Source organism: Scyliorhinus canicula, chromosome 15, assembly GCF_902713615.1.
Source record: "Scyliorhinus canicula chromosome 15, sScyCan1.1, whole genome shotgun sequence".
Taxonomy (NCBI): domain Eukaryota; kingdom Metazoa; phylum Chordata; class Chondrichthyes; order Carcharhiniformes; family Scyliorhinidae; genus Scyliorhinus; species Scyliorhinus canicula.
The window spans coordinates 42,011,582-42,028,527 of NC_052160.1; the positions used below are offsets into that span (position 1 = coordinate 42,011,582).

The following is a 16,946-nucleotide window of genomic DNA, read 5'->3' on the forward strand; positions in this document are numbered from 1 at the left end:
TCTCAATAGCCTCTTTTTGCAAGGTTATGATTCTGAACCTCTGCTACTACTATCCATAGTTCCAGACTGCAACATGCATGTAAAATGAAAAGAAAAATACTGCAGATGCTGGAAATCTGAATTAATAACAAAGAAATCTGGAAACATCTGAAGAAGTCATACAAACTAGAAACTTAACTCTTGTTTCTCCCTCCACAGCTGCTGCCAGGCTTGCTGAGTTTCTCCAGTATTGTATTTTTATATGTGAAAGTATTAATCGCCACAGCAACAAGGACTCCCAAAGTGAATTGTAGCACCCCAAAGAAGCAGATTTGTTCCATTGTAATTAAAGCAAAATATTGCAGGTGCTGGAAATCCAAAGTAAATTCTAAATTTTGCTCCACCCACTCCACACTCCCACCCCATCCCTAAATAGTATTAAGTCCATCACACTCCTCCCTCTCTTTAATTCAGAAGAGTCAGGGAGGCATGGTGGCGCAGTCGTTAGCACTGCTGCCTCACTGCGCCGAGGACCCGGGTTCGATCCCATCCCCGTGTCACTGTGTGGAGTTTGCACGTTCTCCCAGAGTCTGCGTAGGTTTCACCCCCACAACCCAAAGATGTGCATGTTAGGTGGATTGGCCTCGCTAAATTGCCCTTCCATTGGAAAACAAATATTCGGTACTGTAAATTTATTTCAAAAAACTCTGCAGAGGAGTCGCAAGGACTGGAAAGGTTATCTGCTTCTCTCTCCACAGATGCTGCCAGAATTTTTTTCCAACACTTTCTATTTCCATTTGCTCCATTGCGCTGGGTTATCAGACTGCACAACCTCCTCGGCCAGTGCCGCCTGCGGCGGGAGGTGTCCAAGCACAAGCGGATGGGCCGCTGCGCATGCGTGTTGCGGCCCTGTTAAACCTCTACCGCGGTGGCGTGTGGGGAAATACAACCCTTCCCAACATGGCGCTGCGTGTCCTCTCTCGGTGTGTCCGCCGGTGGTCGCAACCTTGGAGCTGGCCAAGGACAGGCCCGAGCGTCGGGGCCCAGTCCCTCGCCGCAGCCAGCAGCAACTACTCTCAACATGTTTGCAGCAGGAGGGCTCCTGGCGCGGCGCCCAGAGCTCAGGTAATAGGGGAGGATGGTGAGTAGGCCGGAGCCTGGACCTGAGCTCCTGTTCTGAGCCTGGGGAGGGTGACGGTGACCCGAGATGCCTCTGCAGGAGGCGAAGGGGCTGCAATAATAATACGTAATTAGAGAAAGTGCATCACGTGGGGTTGATTCCGCCTGCCAAACTCAAAATAAAAGTTCTATCACTTTCCCTAACTAATTGGGATGTTTGAAGTGGGCTTCAGCCCCTGGGGAAGGCGAGGCTCCTCTGATCTCTGTGTTCCTGCCATTATCAGGTCACTTCTACAAACTGGGTAAGAGGAAGATAAAGATTTGCTTCTTTAATGAAAAGGCATCCCATAAGAGCATAATAAATAGAGGCAGAGTGGGCCATACAACCCCTCGAGCCTACTTGGCCATTCAATAAGATCATAGCTAATCTTCTACCTCAGCACAGTGGCACAATGGTTAGCACTGCTGCCTCACAGCTCCAGGACACAGGTTCAATTCTGGCCTTGGGTTACTGTCTGTGTGGGGTTTGCACTTTCTCCCCATGTCTGTGTGGGTTTCCTCCCACAGTCCAAAGACGTGCAGGTTTGGTGGATTGGCCTTGATAAATTGTCCCTTAGTGTCTGAAATGTTGGGTGGGGTTACGGTGATAGGTGGAGGCGTGGGCTTGAGTAGGGTGCTCTTCCAAGGGCTGGTGCAGAATTGATGGGCTGAATGACCCCCTTCTGCACTGTAAATTCTATAATTCTAACTAAACTTTCCTGCCTGATTTCTATATAGTCTACATCAAATTAAATCTATCTATCTCTGTCTTGAGTTCCCTCAGCAAGATGATTCCAAGGATTTGCAAACCTCTCAGTGAAGAACTTTCTCCTCATCTGGGGTAGCGATCATCAACCAGGCTAGGTGGATTGGCCATTCTAAATTGCCCTTAGTATCCAAAAAAGTCGGGTGGTGTTACTGGGTTATGGGGATAAAGGGGATAGGGTGGAGGCGTGGGGCTTAAGTAGGGTGCACTTAAGCAAGGGCTGGTGCAGACTCAATGGGCTGAATGGCCTCCTTCAGCACTGTAAATTCTATGTCTATGTCTATAACCCTAACTTCACTTTTCCAGTCCTATTTCCCATGCATCCCAAAGTATTTTGCAGCCAATAAAACACTTTTCGAAGTGTAATGTCATTTAACATGGGAAATGCAGCAACTTGTTAATGCATAGTAAATTTCCATAAACAGCAATGTGATAGTGTTTCTAAGTGTTATCGATTGATGGATAATCTTAGATGGCTCTCAGTGCAGTACAGAGGGAGTGCTGTCAGAAATACCTGCTTTTAGATGAAATGTTAGGCTGAGGTCCTGTTTTCCCCCTGTAAAATATCTTGTGACATAATATTTGTCCCTCAATAAACACGCATTGGCAAGTATCATTAAGTAGGATGCTTCTTGCTTCATGATGATCCCATGGTTTGTAAATAAATGCTAACCTTGCCAATGAGTCTCCCAATCCAAAAACAAGATTTTAAAGTACAGAAAATCCAACCCTTTTATCATAGAATCTATAGTACAGAGATAGGCCCTTCGTCCCAAACTGGTCCATGCCAACCACAAAGCCCATTTTAACTACCCCCATTTGCCTGCATTTGGCCCATATCCCTCCAAACCTTTCTTATTCATGTATCGGACCAAATGCCTTTTAAATGTTGTCAATGTCCCTGTTTCAACCACTTCCTCTGGCAGCTCATTCCACATATGGACCACCCTCTGTGTAAAAGACGTTGCTCCTTAGGTTCCTAATAATTCTTTACCCTCTTAACTTAAACCTATGCCCTCTAGTTCTCGATTCCCCAACCCTGGGAAAAAGACTGAGTGCATTCACCCTATTCATGCCTCTCATGATCTTGTACACTCCTGTAAGATCACCCCTCAATCTCCCACGATCCAAAGAAAAAAGTCCTAGCCTGTCCAATCTCTCCCTACAACTCAACCCCTTGAGTCCTGGCAACATACTTGTAAATCTCTTCACTTTATCCAGTTTAATAACCTCTTTCCTCCAGCAAGGCAACCAAATCTGAACGTAATACTCCAGGTGCGGCCTCACCAGTGTCAACTTAACTTCCCAACTTCTATACTCAATGCCCTGACTGATAGAGCCAGAATGCCAAAAGCTTTCTGCACTGCCCTATCTACCTGTGACTCCATCTTAGAGAACTGTGCACCTGAACTCCAAGGTCCCTCTGTTCCACAATACTCCCTAAGGTCCTACCATTCACCGTTAAAGTCCTACCTTGATTTGACTTTTGCACCCCAACTGGTTGAAAGCCATGCACTTATTGTCCAGGACATTAACGAAGGGCAACTAAAGGGCTGAGATACACACAGGAAATGCTAGAAATCCACAGTAGATCAGGTAGCTTCTTTGGAGGAACAATTAAAATTTCAGATTGATTACCTAAAGCAGTATTAATGTCTGTGGTGCAGTGGTACAACATCTTAGAAAGATTAGTGGGGACATGAGGAATAACTTCTTCACCCAGAGAGTGGTGGGCATCTGGAATTCATTGCACAACAAATTGGTGGCTGAGGCTGAAAAGCTCAACTCATTTAAAAGTTACTTGCACCTGAAGTGCTTTAACCTGTAAGGCTATAGACCCAAGTGCTGAAAAATGGGATTAAAATAAGTGGCTATTTTTTTCCCTTTTTTTTGGCTGGCGCAGACATCATGGCTGAATGGCCTCTTTCTCTAGCGTAACTTTTCTATGGTTCTATCTCTCTATGCTTCAGCTCACATCTTTTCCAGATGAGTATTAAAGGGGTTGTCTGTATTTTGTATGTGAGGCTATGGTTATATTGACCGTTGATATGTTGGTCTTTCATTTGTACAGTATATCAGTGGAATAGTGCTTTTGTGGGCAAATACAAAGCCTTCAGACCATATAGCTTGCATATTAAATTAACCGGTTTCTTCTCCCTTTTTGTAGAGTTGTAACCTCTTTGTACAGTCAATGCGTTGTTACGGGGATCTGCCTCCTCTCTCACTGGAGAGCATCCAGGATCGAGTGCTGTACGTGTTAAAACTGTATGACAAAGTTAACCCCGAGAAGGTACAGAAACAACTTCATTCTCTTTTTGTTGAATTGCCGAGAGAAGATTGGTGCCACTCTTGGGAAATGTGACCAGTTATAGTAAAATCAGGTCCGCTAGAATTGATTGCCAATTTCTCTAACCACGGACAAATTCTGTGCGAGGAAATTGTAGACTGTATCACTTGTGTTTTAAAAGCACAAAGGTTAAGAAGGAGGTACGTAAAATATAAACTAGATGAGTCCAAACTGAGGAGCAGACACCGGTAGCAGGAAATTGGTGAGCTCGGGTGTAGCTCTGACCAGTGGCTGTAAGCCATCACATGCCCACCTTTGTGTTTTATCATTCACGATCAATGCAAACCATTATTTTATGCTTTTAGGTTAAATGTGTTTTGAAGTTGGCTGTAGGTAGGTGCCATTCTTTTTGTCCCATGATATCATACAGTATTTGGCTTTAACTCTCTTGGGTTAACTATTCACAAGCTTTTATTACTTTTCTAACCAATTAGTTTTATTAACATTGCAACACAACAGCTTTTACAAATAGAAATGCATGAAAACTTTCTGACATGTAAACAGTCTTTAAGCCAAACTCCGCTTTTTCACCAGGTTTCTAGTCAGTCCTTTAGTTTCCTTAAAATTGATATTGATAAGTCCAAGAATGTTTCACTATTGTATGCAGCCAAGACCTGGATAACATTGAAGCTTGGGTTGGTAAGTGGCACGTGACAGTCTCACTACACCAGTGCCAGGCAATGACTGTCTTCAACTGGGGGGAGTCTTTTTTTTTCTAATTAAGGGGCAATTTAATGTGGCCAATCCACCTACCCTGCACATCTTTTGGGTTGTGGGGTTGAGACCCAAGCAGACATGGGGAGAATGTGCAAACTCCACACGGACAGTGACCCGGGCTGAGATCGAACCTGGATCCTCGGCGCCGTGAGCTAACCACTGCGGCGCCGTGAGCTAACCACTGTGCTGCCCTAACTGGGGAGAATCTAACCCTTTCCCATTGACATTCATCCAGGCAAGTATGGAGTATTCCATAAAGCTTCCTGACTAGCAAAAAAATGAATTGGGTACTTTATTGATAGAAAATAAAAGCTTCATGACTAGTGTCTTGTATATGATGGTACAGACTTGTTGATCAGGAGGTGAGTTGATTGCTGCAGAATTCCCAGCCTCTGACCTGCTATTTTAGGTGTTTATGTGGCAGCTCCAGTTACGTTTCTGATTCGGGGATCTCTGGATAGAATGAGCCGCAAGATTTGCAGACTGCTGAAATTTTTTAGAAGGTTGGCACAACTAGTATGTGTTTACACTTCTGGTCAGCCAGTGGATGTAAATTAACTTAACAGACCCCATCCACAAGGCAACAAAGCGGGAAATCAGAAGGAAGGTAACCCACTCTCGCAGTCTTCTTCCCACTCTTAGTAAAGCTTCTCTGAGCTAATTGAGACAGAAAATCCCAATCTTGCTTGGAAGAAGACTAAGATCTGCTCAGTGTTTTTTAGAGGGTCATATCTTGCTGGATATATTGAATAACTCCTGTGGATTTTCTTTTCTTGCATTCCTATATTTAAAATGCTCCCTTTATTTTTAAAGCTTATACCAAGCTCTCATTTCATGAAAGATTTGGGTTTGGACAGTTTGGATCAAGTAGAAATCATTATGGCCATGGAAGATGAGTTTGGTAAGTCAGTCTTTGGTGGATTGTGTCATGCTCATTCGATCATGTTGTTGTAGTCTGACCTTCTCAGCGTCTGTAACCAGTGAAGCTGTTCTCTGTCCCCTATGTGATTTGTACCCTGATGTATGATTTCACACTCCTGAATGGCATCTCAGTACTGTGATCAAGTAGCCAGTTAGAACATGGAACATACAGTGCAGAAGGAGGCCATTCGGCCCATCGAGTCTGCACCGACCCACTTAAGCCCTCACTTCCACCCTATCCCAATAACCCCTCCTAATCTTTTTGGCCTAAGGGCAATTTTATCATGGCCAATCCACCTAACCTGCACGTCTTTGCACTGTGGGAGGAAACCGTGGCAGACACGGGAAAAACAGTGACCCAGCGGGGAATCGAACCTGGGACCCTGGCGCTGTGAAGCCACAGTGCTATCCACTTGTGCTACCGTGCTGCACAGGCAGCTCTCAGCCTATTCAACCTTAGGGGCATCACAGACTGATTCATTTATAGAATAAGACATTTCCTGCTCACGGTGAGACCTGGTTGACATTCAGGCTTAAACTGCGAGTAGCAAATAACACTTGTGCCACACAAATGTTAGGCAATGGCTCAATGGCTGTCTTCAACAATAGAGCACTGAACCACTTCCCCTTGACAAGCATTAGTATCACTATCGGTGGCTCCTTTGCCATTAAACCTCTATGCATGGTTATGCTGGGGGGGATTTGCCTTTAATCAGAAACTACCTGGATTGGCCACATAAATACTGCTTATAAGAACAGGTCAGGAGTTGCATATTCTGTGGTGGTAAGTGACTCTTGTCATGACTCCCAAAGTCGCCTCTTCACTTAAAAGAGGCAAATCAGAGATGTGGCACAGTGGTTAGCACTGCTGTCAAGGGTGCTGAGGACCCAGGTTCGATCCGGGTCACTGTCTGGAATTTGTACATTCTCCCTGTGTCTGCGTGGTTTTCACCCCCACAACCTAAAAGATGTGCAGGGTAGGTGGATTGGCCACACTAAATTGCCCTTTAATTGGAAAAAAATAATTGGGTACTCTAAATTTATTTTTTTATAAAGTGTCAAATCAAGAGTGTAATGAAATATTATCCACTTGCCTAGATGGCTGCATCTGCAACCATACTCCAGAAGCCCAACATCATCCAGGACCATCCACCACTTTCACTCGGCACACCTTGGCTGCAGTGTACCATCCACAATACCCCAAGGCTTCTTTGGCACTACCCAATCCTGTAACCTCTACCATCAACAAGGACAGGGGCAACAGTATACGCCAAGTGAGGAACAACTGCTGAATCTCTGTCACTGTTCCCTGAGCAGAGTTAATTCCAGCTGGTGATACATAATTCCATTCAAAATTGCCCAAAGGATCAATGAGTTAAAATGTGAAAGGAGTGCATGTGCCCAGTGTGGAGGGTGTTAATCTGTACATCGGTCAAGTTACTTGTCTTTACGAGTCATTGATCTTCACCTCTCTCTGTTGCAGGGTTTGAAATTCCAGATGTAGATGCAGAAAAGTTAATGACACCTGAAGAAATTGTAACTTATATCGCAGATAAGAAGGATGTGTACGAATAATCTTTATCACTGGAGACAAAGGGTAAGAACTTATTAGATGAGTAGTTAAAGGGGAGGAGCAGTGCGCACTTTCTCACATTAAGTTATGCCTTGTCACAATCTCATGATATCTGTCGGGTAACGACAGGATTGATTGGGATTATTCTCTCTCAGATCCCCCTGAAGTCAAAACTAAGTCCAAAGATTGCAGGTTAGATGAATTGGCCATGCTAAATTGCCCCTTAGTGTTCAAAAGGTTAGGTGGGTTATGGGGATAGGGTGGGAGCTTGGGCCTGGGCAGGGTGCTCTTTCAGCGGGTCGGTGCAGACTCGATGGGCCAAATGGCCTCCTTCTGCACTGTAGGGATCCTATGATTCTAATACACTAACACGCCTTGTTGAACTTTGTGTCTGAAGAATGTCTCTTTTAAGTTGATGTTCTAGAGGTTTGCAGGGATGGGAGAGGAGGGGGCTGATGCCTATGGAACTATCCTGGCTTCACTTGCTCTTCAGCATAGAGGTGGGAACTGAAACTTTCCAATCGGAGAGAAAAGCTTGTTGTACGGATCATTAGGCGCATTGCCACAGCAAGTGGACCCACAGGTGTGGTGTGGACAAGTGTTGAGAAGATCTCTGTCAACATGCCTAACGTCTTCAGCTGATGAAATCAACAATTTCCCTTGTTTCCCCCAGCAGGAGGCACTACATCTTGTTAGGAGAAGAGACTTGACTGAATCCCACTGCCCCCTTCCTAACCCCCCAAACCTCCAGAGTCTAAAGGACTGTTCCCTCTGTAGATATCCAGCTCACTCAGCATAGTTTGGAGTTTGAACTCGACTGAATGAAGGCTACTTTACCCTAATCAATACTGACTTCACAGCTGATCAGTGGCGCTTTTTGATTTCCAGAAACGTCTTGTAAATAATTAGAAAAAGTATATATTGAATTCTGAAAACTGTTTTTTTTGCCTTTGCAGGTGATTGCTGCTGGGAGCATGTGAAACATTCAGTGTGGAGCATCGCAAGCACTACTTGAAGCAGAAGTGCTGCTTGATGGTTTTTGTTGTCTGATTATGTTTGTTTAACCAGTGATATTTCAAAATCTTGAACACTTCAGGAATTAATAAATTACTATTGGAGACTTGATGTGTCTGCTGTTTATTCACCAAGCCATTATGATAATCTTCCTCCCTGTAAAAACCACACTTCCAAGCATCAGTGGGCATGCTTGTTCTTTGTTAGGAGCAGTAAGAGGCCATTCAGCACGCTGAGTCTGTCCCACCATTCAATGAGACGGTGGCTGATCTGAATCCAAACTCGGTTTACCTGCCTTGGCTCCATCATCCCTTAATACAGTCGGCAAACAAAAATCTTAACCTTGAGTTTAAAAAGTGTTAAATTGAGCTGGCACCCATTGCTTTTTGTGGGAGATAGTTTTGGCCACCCTTTGTGTGAAGAATGTTTCTCTACTTTTCTCCCAAGTCGTCTGGCTGTAATTTGAAAATGTCCCCTTGTCCAAGACTCGCTCAGCAACAGATGAAAGTTTGTCTTTCGCTGCTCTTGTTTCCCATCAAAATTATTTTTTAAAAACTCAAATCACCCCTTAGCTTCCATAGAACAGTTACGGTGAAGAAAGAAGCCGTTCAGCCCATCGTGTCTGTGCCGGCCAAGAAAAGAAAATAGCCGCTCATTTTAATCCCACTTTCCAGCACCTGGTCCCTGGCATTGCTGGTTACAGCACTATCGGTGCCAATCCAGGTCAATGAGTTGAGTGTTTCATCCCCAACCACCAATTCAGGCAGTGAATTCCAGATATACCCCACCCTCTGGGTGATGGCCCTCTGGTCCTTCTACTAATAAACTTAAATGTATGCCCCCTGGTAATTGGCCCCTCAGCCAGAGGAAAACGGTTCTTCCTGTCTAACTTGCCTAGGCCCTTCAATTTTGTACACCTCAAGTCGCCCCTTAGCCCCTCTGTTTTTTTTGTTTTTTTTTCCTTTTTTTTAAAATTTAGATTACCCAATTATTTTTTCCAATTAAAGGGTAATTTAGCATGGCCAATCCACCTACCCTGCACATTTTTGGGTTGTGGGGGCGAAACCCACGCAGACACACGGACAGTGACCCAGAGCCGGGATCGAACCTGGGACCTCAGCGCCGTGAGGCGGTTGTGCTAACCACTAGGCCACCGTGCTGCCCAGCCCCTCTGTTTTAATGAAAACCTTGAATCAATCCAATTTCATCTCATAGCTGCAATTTTCAAGCCCTATGTTCCAGGCCCATTGTATTATTTTGTTATGGAAACAAGGTGAGTAGATGGAGTTCAGGTTGAGAAGAGTCATGATCTAATTGAATAGCAGAACAGGCTTTAGGGACCAAATGGTCTACCAATGCTTTACCTGTCCCTGGCAAGTTGAAGTTAGACTGCAAATGAAACTCCAGCCTCTTAATTTTCTTTCCTGTTTGTTTGACACTTTGCTTTTGAATGTGATATTCACAACAAAATGAATTCGCTCTGCCTAATGGGTGTGCTTCTGTTCACAGGGTATGTGCATGGTGCTATTTGTAAAGTGAACAGCAACAATTGGGCTGTTTCAGTTCATTTTTTCGCCCAGTGATGGTGTGGCATTAAGCTATAAAAGAAGTTGCATTTATATAGTATCTTTCATGTAGTTAAATCCCAAGGTGCTTTGAGACTGCATTGATCAGCTAAAGACTGAGCCAAAGAAAGGGTTGGCTGTATTTTGTATGTGGGGTTGTGTAACTATTGCACTATCCTTTGATTTCTATCTCCATCATGCTCCATTGGGCAGCACAGTGGTTAGCACTGAGGCGTCAGCGTTGGTTTCCTCCGGGCGTTCCGGTTTCCTCCCACAGTCCAAAGACGTGCAGAGTAGGTGGATTGGCCATGCTAAATTGCCATTAGTGCCCAAAAAGGTTAGGAGGGGTTATTGGGCTATGGGGATAGGGTGGAAGTGAGGGCTTAAATGGGGCGGTGCAGACTCGATGGGCCAAATGGTCTCCTGCACTGTATGTTCTATGTACTTATCTAGTTCAATCTTAAACTCATCTATGCTATTTCTCGCAAACGCTCCATACAGCAGCAAATTCCACAAGCCACACGGAGTATAGAAATCTCATGAATTACTTGTTAGATTTCTTCATGACTGTCACCTTGTGTTTTTTTTGATAAACAATTTGTGAGGTATTTTTTGGCATTGTAAACAGTAGAATTACAGAACGTGAAAACAAAAGGACTGCACAATAAACAAAGTACACAGTGCAATTGCCCCAACCCGTCCTACCCAGATCAGCCTAATTGACCCTCTATACTACATTCCCCTAACCCTCCCTTGCACCCGCCCCCCTGCTGATGATTAATTCTCCGCAAAGAAGTCAATGAATGGTTGCCACCTCCGGGTGAACCCTAACAACGACCCTCTCAAGGCGAACTTGATTTTCTCCAAGCCCTGGAAACTTGCCATGTCTGACAGCCAGGCTTCCGACTTCGGGGGCTTTGAGTCCCTCCAAGCGAGAAGTATCTGTCTCCGGGCTACTAGGGAAGCAAAGGCCAAAACATCGCCCTCTTTCTCCCCCTGGACTTCCGGGGCCTCTGAAACCCCAAAAATCGCCACCTCCGGACCCATTGCCACCCTTGTGTTCAATACTCTAGACATGACGTCCTCGAACCCCTGCCAGTATATCCTAAGTTTTGGACACGCCCAAAACATGTGGACATGGTCTGCCGTTCCTCTTGGACACTTAACACACCTGTCCTCTCCGCTGAAGAATCTGCTCATCCAGGACACACACATGTGGGCCCGGTGGACGACCTTAAATTGAATCAGGCTGAGCCTGGCACATGTTGCAGTCCCATTAACCCTGCTCAGCGTGTCAGCCCGCAGGCCTTCCTCAATCTCCCCTCCGAACTCCTCCCATTTATGCCTCAGTTCCTCAGTCTGCGTCTCCTCTGCCCCCATGAGCTTGTAAATATCCGAGACTCTTCCCTCCCCCACCCATCCTCGAGACACTACCGTGTCTTAGATCCCCCTTAGTGGCAAGAGTGGAAAAGATGGCACCTGCCTGCGCAAAAAGTCCCGCACCTGAATATACCGGAATTAATTCCCCCTCGTCAACCCAAACTTGTCCTCCAGCGCCCTCAAGCCAGGGAAGCTCCCTTTCAAGAACAAATCTCCCATCCACTCAATCCCTGCCCTCCGCCATACCCAATCTCCCCAGAGCAAACCGATGGTTTTCACATATTGGGGACCGGACCGATGCTCCCACATGCCTCCTCCACTGTCCCTAGATCCGAAGGGCCGCCACCACTACAGGACTGGTAGAGAAGCACGCCGGCGGGAACTGCAGAGGCGGTGTCACCAATGCCCCCAGACTGGTGCTCCTACATGAGGCTGCCTCCATCCGCTCCCAAGTCGAACCCCCCCCCCCTCCATCCACTTTCTTATTATGGCTATGTTAGCCACCCAATAGTAGTTGCTGAAATTCGGCAGGGCAAGCCCCGGTTCCGCTCGAGCATCACCCTCTTTACCCGTGGGGACTTGCCCACCCATATAAAACCCAAAATGATCTTGCTTACCCTCTTAAAAAAGGAATGTGGAATGAAAATGGGGAGACACTGGAACACGAATAAGAACCTCGGGAGGACCGTCATTTTAACCGTCTGAACTCTCCCAGCTAACGACAGCGGGAGCGCATCCCACCTCCGGATCTCCCCTCGCATTTGATCTACCAGCCGGGACAGATTAAAGCTTGTGTAGTCGACCCCATTCCCGCACCACTTGTATTCCCAGGTACCTGAAACTGTCCCCAACTAGCCGGAACGGTAGCTCCCTCAACTGGTCCCCTTGGCCCCTCTCCTGAACTACAAACATTTCACTTTTTGCCATATTCAAATTGTACCCCGAAAACCGGCTGAATTCCCCCAGGGTCGCCATGATTCCGTCCATCCCCGCCATCGGGTCCGAAACATACAAAAGCAGGTCATCTGCATACAATGAAACCCTATGCTCCACCCCCCCCCCCCACCCCTCCCGAACAAGCCCCTTCCAACCCCCTGAAGCCCTCAGAGCAATTGCCAGCGGCTCTATAGCGCAAACAGCAGTGAGGAGAGGGGGCACCCCTGTCTCGTCCCGCGGTGCAGTTTAAAATAGTCGGAAGTTGTCCTGTTTGTCCTCACACTCGCCTCCGGGGCCTGATATAACAGCCTGACCCAGTCGATGAAACCCACCTCAAATCCAAACCGTCCCAGCACCTCCCATAAGTAGTCCCACTCTACCCGGTCAAATGCCTTCTCAGCGTCCATAGCCACCACTACCTCCACCTCCTTTCCCTCCGGGGGCATCATGATCACATTGAGCAATCTTCTTATATTCGGCCCCAGTTGCCTACCTTTAACGAACCCTGTTTGGTCCTCCCTAATAACACTCGGCATACAATCCTCAATCCTAGTGGCCAAAAGCTTTGCCAGCAGTTTGGCATCCACGTTAAGAAGGGAGATCGGCCTATAAGACCCACACAACTCCCGGTTCTTGTCCCGTGTTAAAATCAAAGAGATGGAAGCCTGCAACATCGTCTGGGACAGCACCCCTCTGTCCCTTGCCTCATTAAAAACCTTGACCAGCAGCGGCCCCAATATCCCTGAGAACTTTTTATAAAATTCTACCGGGTACCCATCCGGCCCTGGGGCTTACCTGACTGCAAGGCCTTTAAGCCCTCTAATATCTCCTCAACTCTGATCGGGATGCCCAGCACTTCTACTAGCTCCCTGCCCACTTTTGGGAATGTCAGGCCATCTAAGAAGCGTCTCATCCCCTCCGGCCCCATGGGGGGCTCCGAGCTATAGAGTTTGCAATAAAAGTCCTTGAAAGCTCTGTTCACACCCGTCGCATCCCCAACCAAGTTACCGCCTCCATCCACCACTTTACCTATTGCCCTAGCTGCCTCCCTCTTTCTAAGCTGCTGAGCCAGCATCCTGCTGGCTTTCTCTCCATGCTCATTTATTGCACCCCTCGCCTTTCTGAGTTGCTCTACTGCCTTGCCCGTGGACATCACCCCAAACTCTGCCTGCAGCTTCCTCCGTTCCCTCAAGAGCTTCGCACTCGGGGTCTCTGCATACCTCCTGTCAATCTGCAGAATCTCCGCTAACAGTCGGTCCATTTCTGCCCTGTCCGTCTTGTCCCTGTGAGCCCGGATTGAAATCAGCTCCCCTCTCACCACTGCCTTGAGAGCCTCCCACACTACCGCTGCTGAGACTTCCCCCATATCGTTGACCTGCAGGTAGTTTTATCATAGAACAGTAGCTATCTTGTTCCTCTTGACAAGTATACACTTCCTCACCCTCTCGCACACCCCTTCGTCCGCCAGCAGTCCCACATCCAGCCTCCACTGCGGGCGCTGGAAGCTCTCTTCACTCACCTGTAGCTCTACCCAATTCGAGGCATGGTCGGAAATGGCGATTGCCGAATACTGCGCATCCACCACCCCTGTCAGTAGATCCCTACTCAGTATTTAAAAATCGATCCGGGAGTAGACCCCATGAACGTGCGAGAAGAAGGAGAACTCCTTCCCTGTCGGCCTTACAAACCTCCATGGGTCGACCCCTCCCATCTGCTCCATGAACTCCCTCAGCTCTTTTCCCATTGCTGACACTCTGCCTGTTCTTGAGCATGACTGGTCCAGGCCTGGATCCATAACTGTATTGAAATCCCCTCCCATAACCAGCTTGTGGGAATCCAGGTCTGGTACCTTCCCCGGCACCCTCTTTATGAAATCCGCGTCATCCCAGTTTGGTGCATACATGTTGACCAAGACCACCTTCCTCCCTTCCAGCCTACCCCTAACCATAACATAAGCAACCTCCCCCATCTGAAACAATATTCCCCACCTCAAAATGCACCCGCATGTTCACCAGAATCGCGACTCCCCTGGTCTTAGCATCGAGCCCTGAGTGGAATACCTGACTAACCCAGCTCTCCCTCAACCTGATCTGGTCCGCTACCTTCAGGTGCGTCTCCTGCAACATGATCACGTCCGCCTTTAGAGCCCTATGATGCTGCGTGAACACCTTTGCCCTCTTCACCGGCCCATTTAGCCCTCTAACGTTCTACGTAACCAGCCTAGTTGGGGGGCACCGCGCCCCCCTCCCCTTGCTGGTCAGCCACCCCCTTTCCTGGGCCTGCCCCCAGCCCCTGCCCCGCGCCTCTGCAGCCCCACCTCCTGGCAGCGCCCATCCCCGACCTCCTCTCTCCTTCCAAAACCAAACCACTCCCTCGTCAGCCAAGCAACCCCCCCCCCCCAGCAACAACACTCTGTAACCTAACCCCATCCCTAATCTGATTATATATATACCCCCCACTGCGCTCCCGCAGACTAGCTCACCCAGCTAGCCTAGTGGCCCGCAGCTCCGGCGCCAGCATGTCTCCCACCTATTGTTCCCTACCTGCCCTCCCACCACCCCTCGAAACTATCGCTCTCATCAACCCAGCCCCGACGGCCGCCCCCTTTAAGAAACAGACACCACCCAAAGTCAGTATAAAGAAAAACAAAGCCAAACTCTCGCCATAATACAGATCAAAGTAATACCACTCAAAATAATACAAAGTCAAAAATCCCCAGCACCATCCCCCTCACAACACAGAAAACCCACCAAGATCGAATAATATTTTAACTACTTTCCCCTTCTTAAACAAAACACAATTATCGAAGAGAAAGCCAAGAACGAAAACAAACAAACAAATAAATCAGTGCAAACAGCATTTGAAACGAACAGGAAAAACAGTTTCTCAAACTTAGAGCAGAATGTTCTCAAGTTGGCACCAGTCCTTTCCTCCTGGCAAACTCCATAGCGTCCTTGGGCGACTCAAAGTAATGATGTTGGTCCTCATGCATATCCCAAAGTTGCGGCGGATACAACAGACCGAATTTAACCTGCTTCTTGAACAGGATCGACTTGACTTGATTAAAGCCTGCCCTCCTCTTGGCCACCTCCACGCTTAGATCTTGGTACACCTGCAAAATGCTGTTGTCCCACTTACAGCTCCGTGTGCGTTTGATCCATTGGAGAATATGCTCCTTATCCAGGTGCCTTTGGAACCTGACCACCATCGCCCGAGGGGGGTCTCCCTGCCGCGGCTTCCTCGCCTGCGCTCTGTACGCCCGATCCACCTCCAACGGTCGGGGAAAGCCCCATCTCCCAGCAGCTTCTGGAACATGTTCGCCACAAACTCCCTTGAATCAGCCCCCTCAGGGAGGCCGACAATCCTTAGGTTCTGCCTGCGGGACCTGTTCTCCAAATCCTCTATCTGTTTCAGCAGCCTTTTTTGCCAGTCCCTCAGCATCCCCACCTCCACTGCCATCTGGTGTTCCTCCTGTTCAGCTAGCGCCTTCTCCAGTTTCTGGATCGCCCTGTCCTGGGCATCTAGCCTCCGCTCCATCCTCTCCACCGTTTCCTTAATTGGGTCCAGACATTCCCGTTTCTGTCCGGCGAAGCCTTCCCGGATGACCTGCACCAGCTCCTCCGTTGATGGTTGGGCCGAAGCCCCAAGGGTCTGGACACCGGCCATCTTGTCCGCTGTTGCAGCCAACACCCAGCTCGACCCTGACTTTTTGTTTCTTCCCTTTCAATCCCTTCGGGCTCTCTGTTCCATAAACCAATATATACACCGAACACTTGTTCACTGTTTCTTCAAATCCAGCGCTTGAAAGCGTAAACAGTCAGGGGGAATGGTCCGGATGTCTAGCCAGAGCGGGAGCCACCAAATGTGTGACCTACTCCCTCATGGTTGCCACCGGTAGTCAAATGTCACCTAGTGTTGATGTCTCTCAAGTGGCAATGTATCTACATATGAATTAGGAGGAGTCCCCTCAAGACCTTGTGCCTGCTCTATCATTCAATAAAATCATGGCTGATGTGCTTGTAACTTCACCCTCCACATTCTTGCTTATACCCGATGATGTTTGATCCCTTAATTAGGGTGGCACAGTGGTTAGCACTGCTGCCTCACAATGCCAGACACCAGGATTCGATTCCAGCCTTGGTGATTACGTGGAGTTCGCAAGTTCTCAAGATGTCTGTGTAGGTTTCCTCCCACAGTCTAAATCTGTGCAGGTTAGGTGGATTGGCTATGATCAATGCGTGCGGATAGGGCAGGGAAGTGGGCCGAGGTGGTGGTCTTTTGGAGGGTAGGGGCCGACTCAATGGGCTGAATGACCTCTTGCACTGTAGGGATTCTATGGATTCACCTCATTATCCTCGAGAATCTCTTCATAACTTCAAAGACCTCTATCAGGTCAACCTTTCCCCACAGAAAGGAATTCCAATCTGTTCACTTTCCCTGGTAGTTAAAACCTCTCCATTCTGTTGCAAATCTTTTTTGCACCTTCTCTGTGCCCTTTTTGTGATATGGAGGTCAGAACTAGCTCTTAGGTTTTGGCTGTGGGATATTCAGTACAAACTGGGTGATTCCCATTCCTTCCCCAATCTGACA

At 47.6% G+C, this 16,946-nt stretch overlaps 1 protein-coding gene across 1 annotated transcript; it reads left to right on the forward strand.

Annotated features, from left to right (window-relative positions):
* Nucleotides 1–878: 878 nt before the first annotated feature.
* On the forward strand, nucleotides 879–8,584 carry LOC119978688 (acyl carrier protein, mitochondrial-like). Its single transcript, XM_038820482.1, has 5 exons — nucleotides 879–1,104; nucleotides 4,071–4,193; nucleotides 5,781–5,868; nucleotides 7,372–7,485; nucleotides 8,418–8,584. The coding sequence occupies exons 1-4, from the start codon at nucleotides 940–942 to the stop codon at nucleotides 7,461–7,463; spliced, it is 468 nt and encodes a 155-aa protein (XP_038676410.1). The 5' UTR covers nucleotides 879–939; the 3' UTR covers nucleotides 7,464–7,485; nucleotides 8,418–8,584.
* The last annotated feature ends 8,362 nt before the right edge of the window (nucleotides 8,585–16,946 follow it).

Excerpts from the sequence above, each read along its gene's own strand:
- LOC119978688 (XM_038820482.1), top strand. The coding sequence starts at position 940 with ATGGCGCTGCGTGTCCTCTCTCGGTGTGTCCGCCGGTGGTCGCAACCT. Across the intron at positions 4,194-5,780 it reads ACAAAGTTAACCCCGAGAAG|CTTATACCAAGCTCTCATTT; the intron begins GTACAGAAACAA and ends TTATTTTTAAAG. Across the intron at positions 5,869-7,371 it reads GGCCATGGAAGATGAGTTTG|GGTTTGAAATTCCAGATGTA; the intron begins GTAAGTCAGTCT and ends TCTCTGTTGCAG.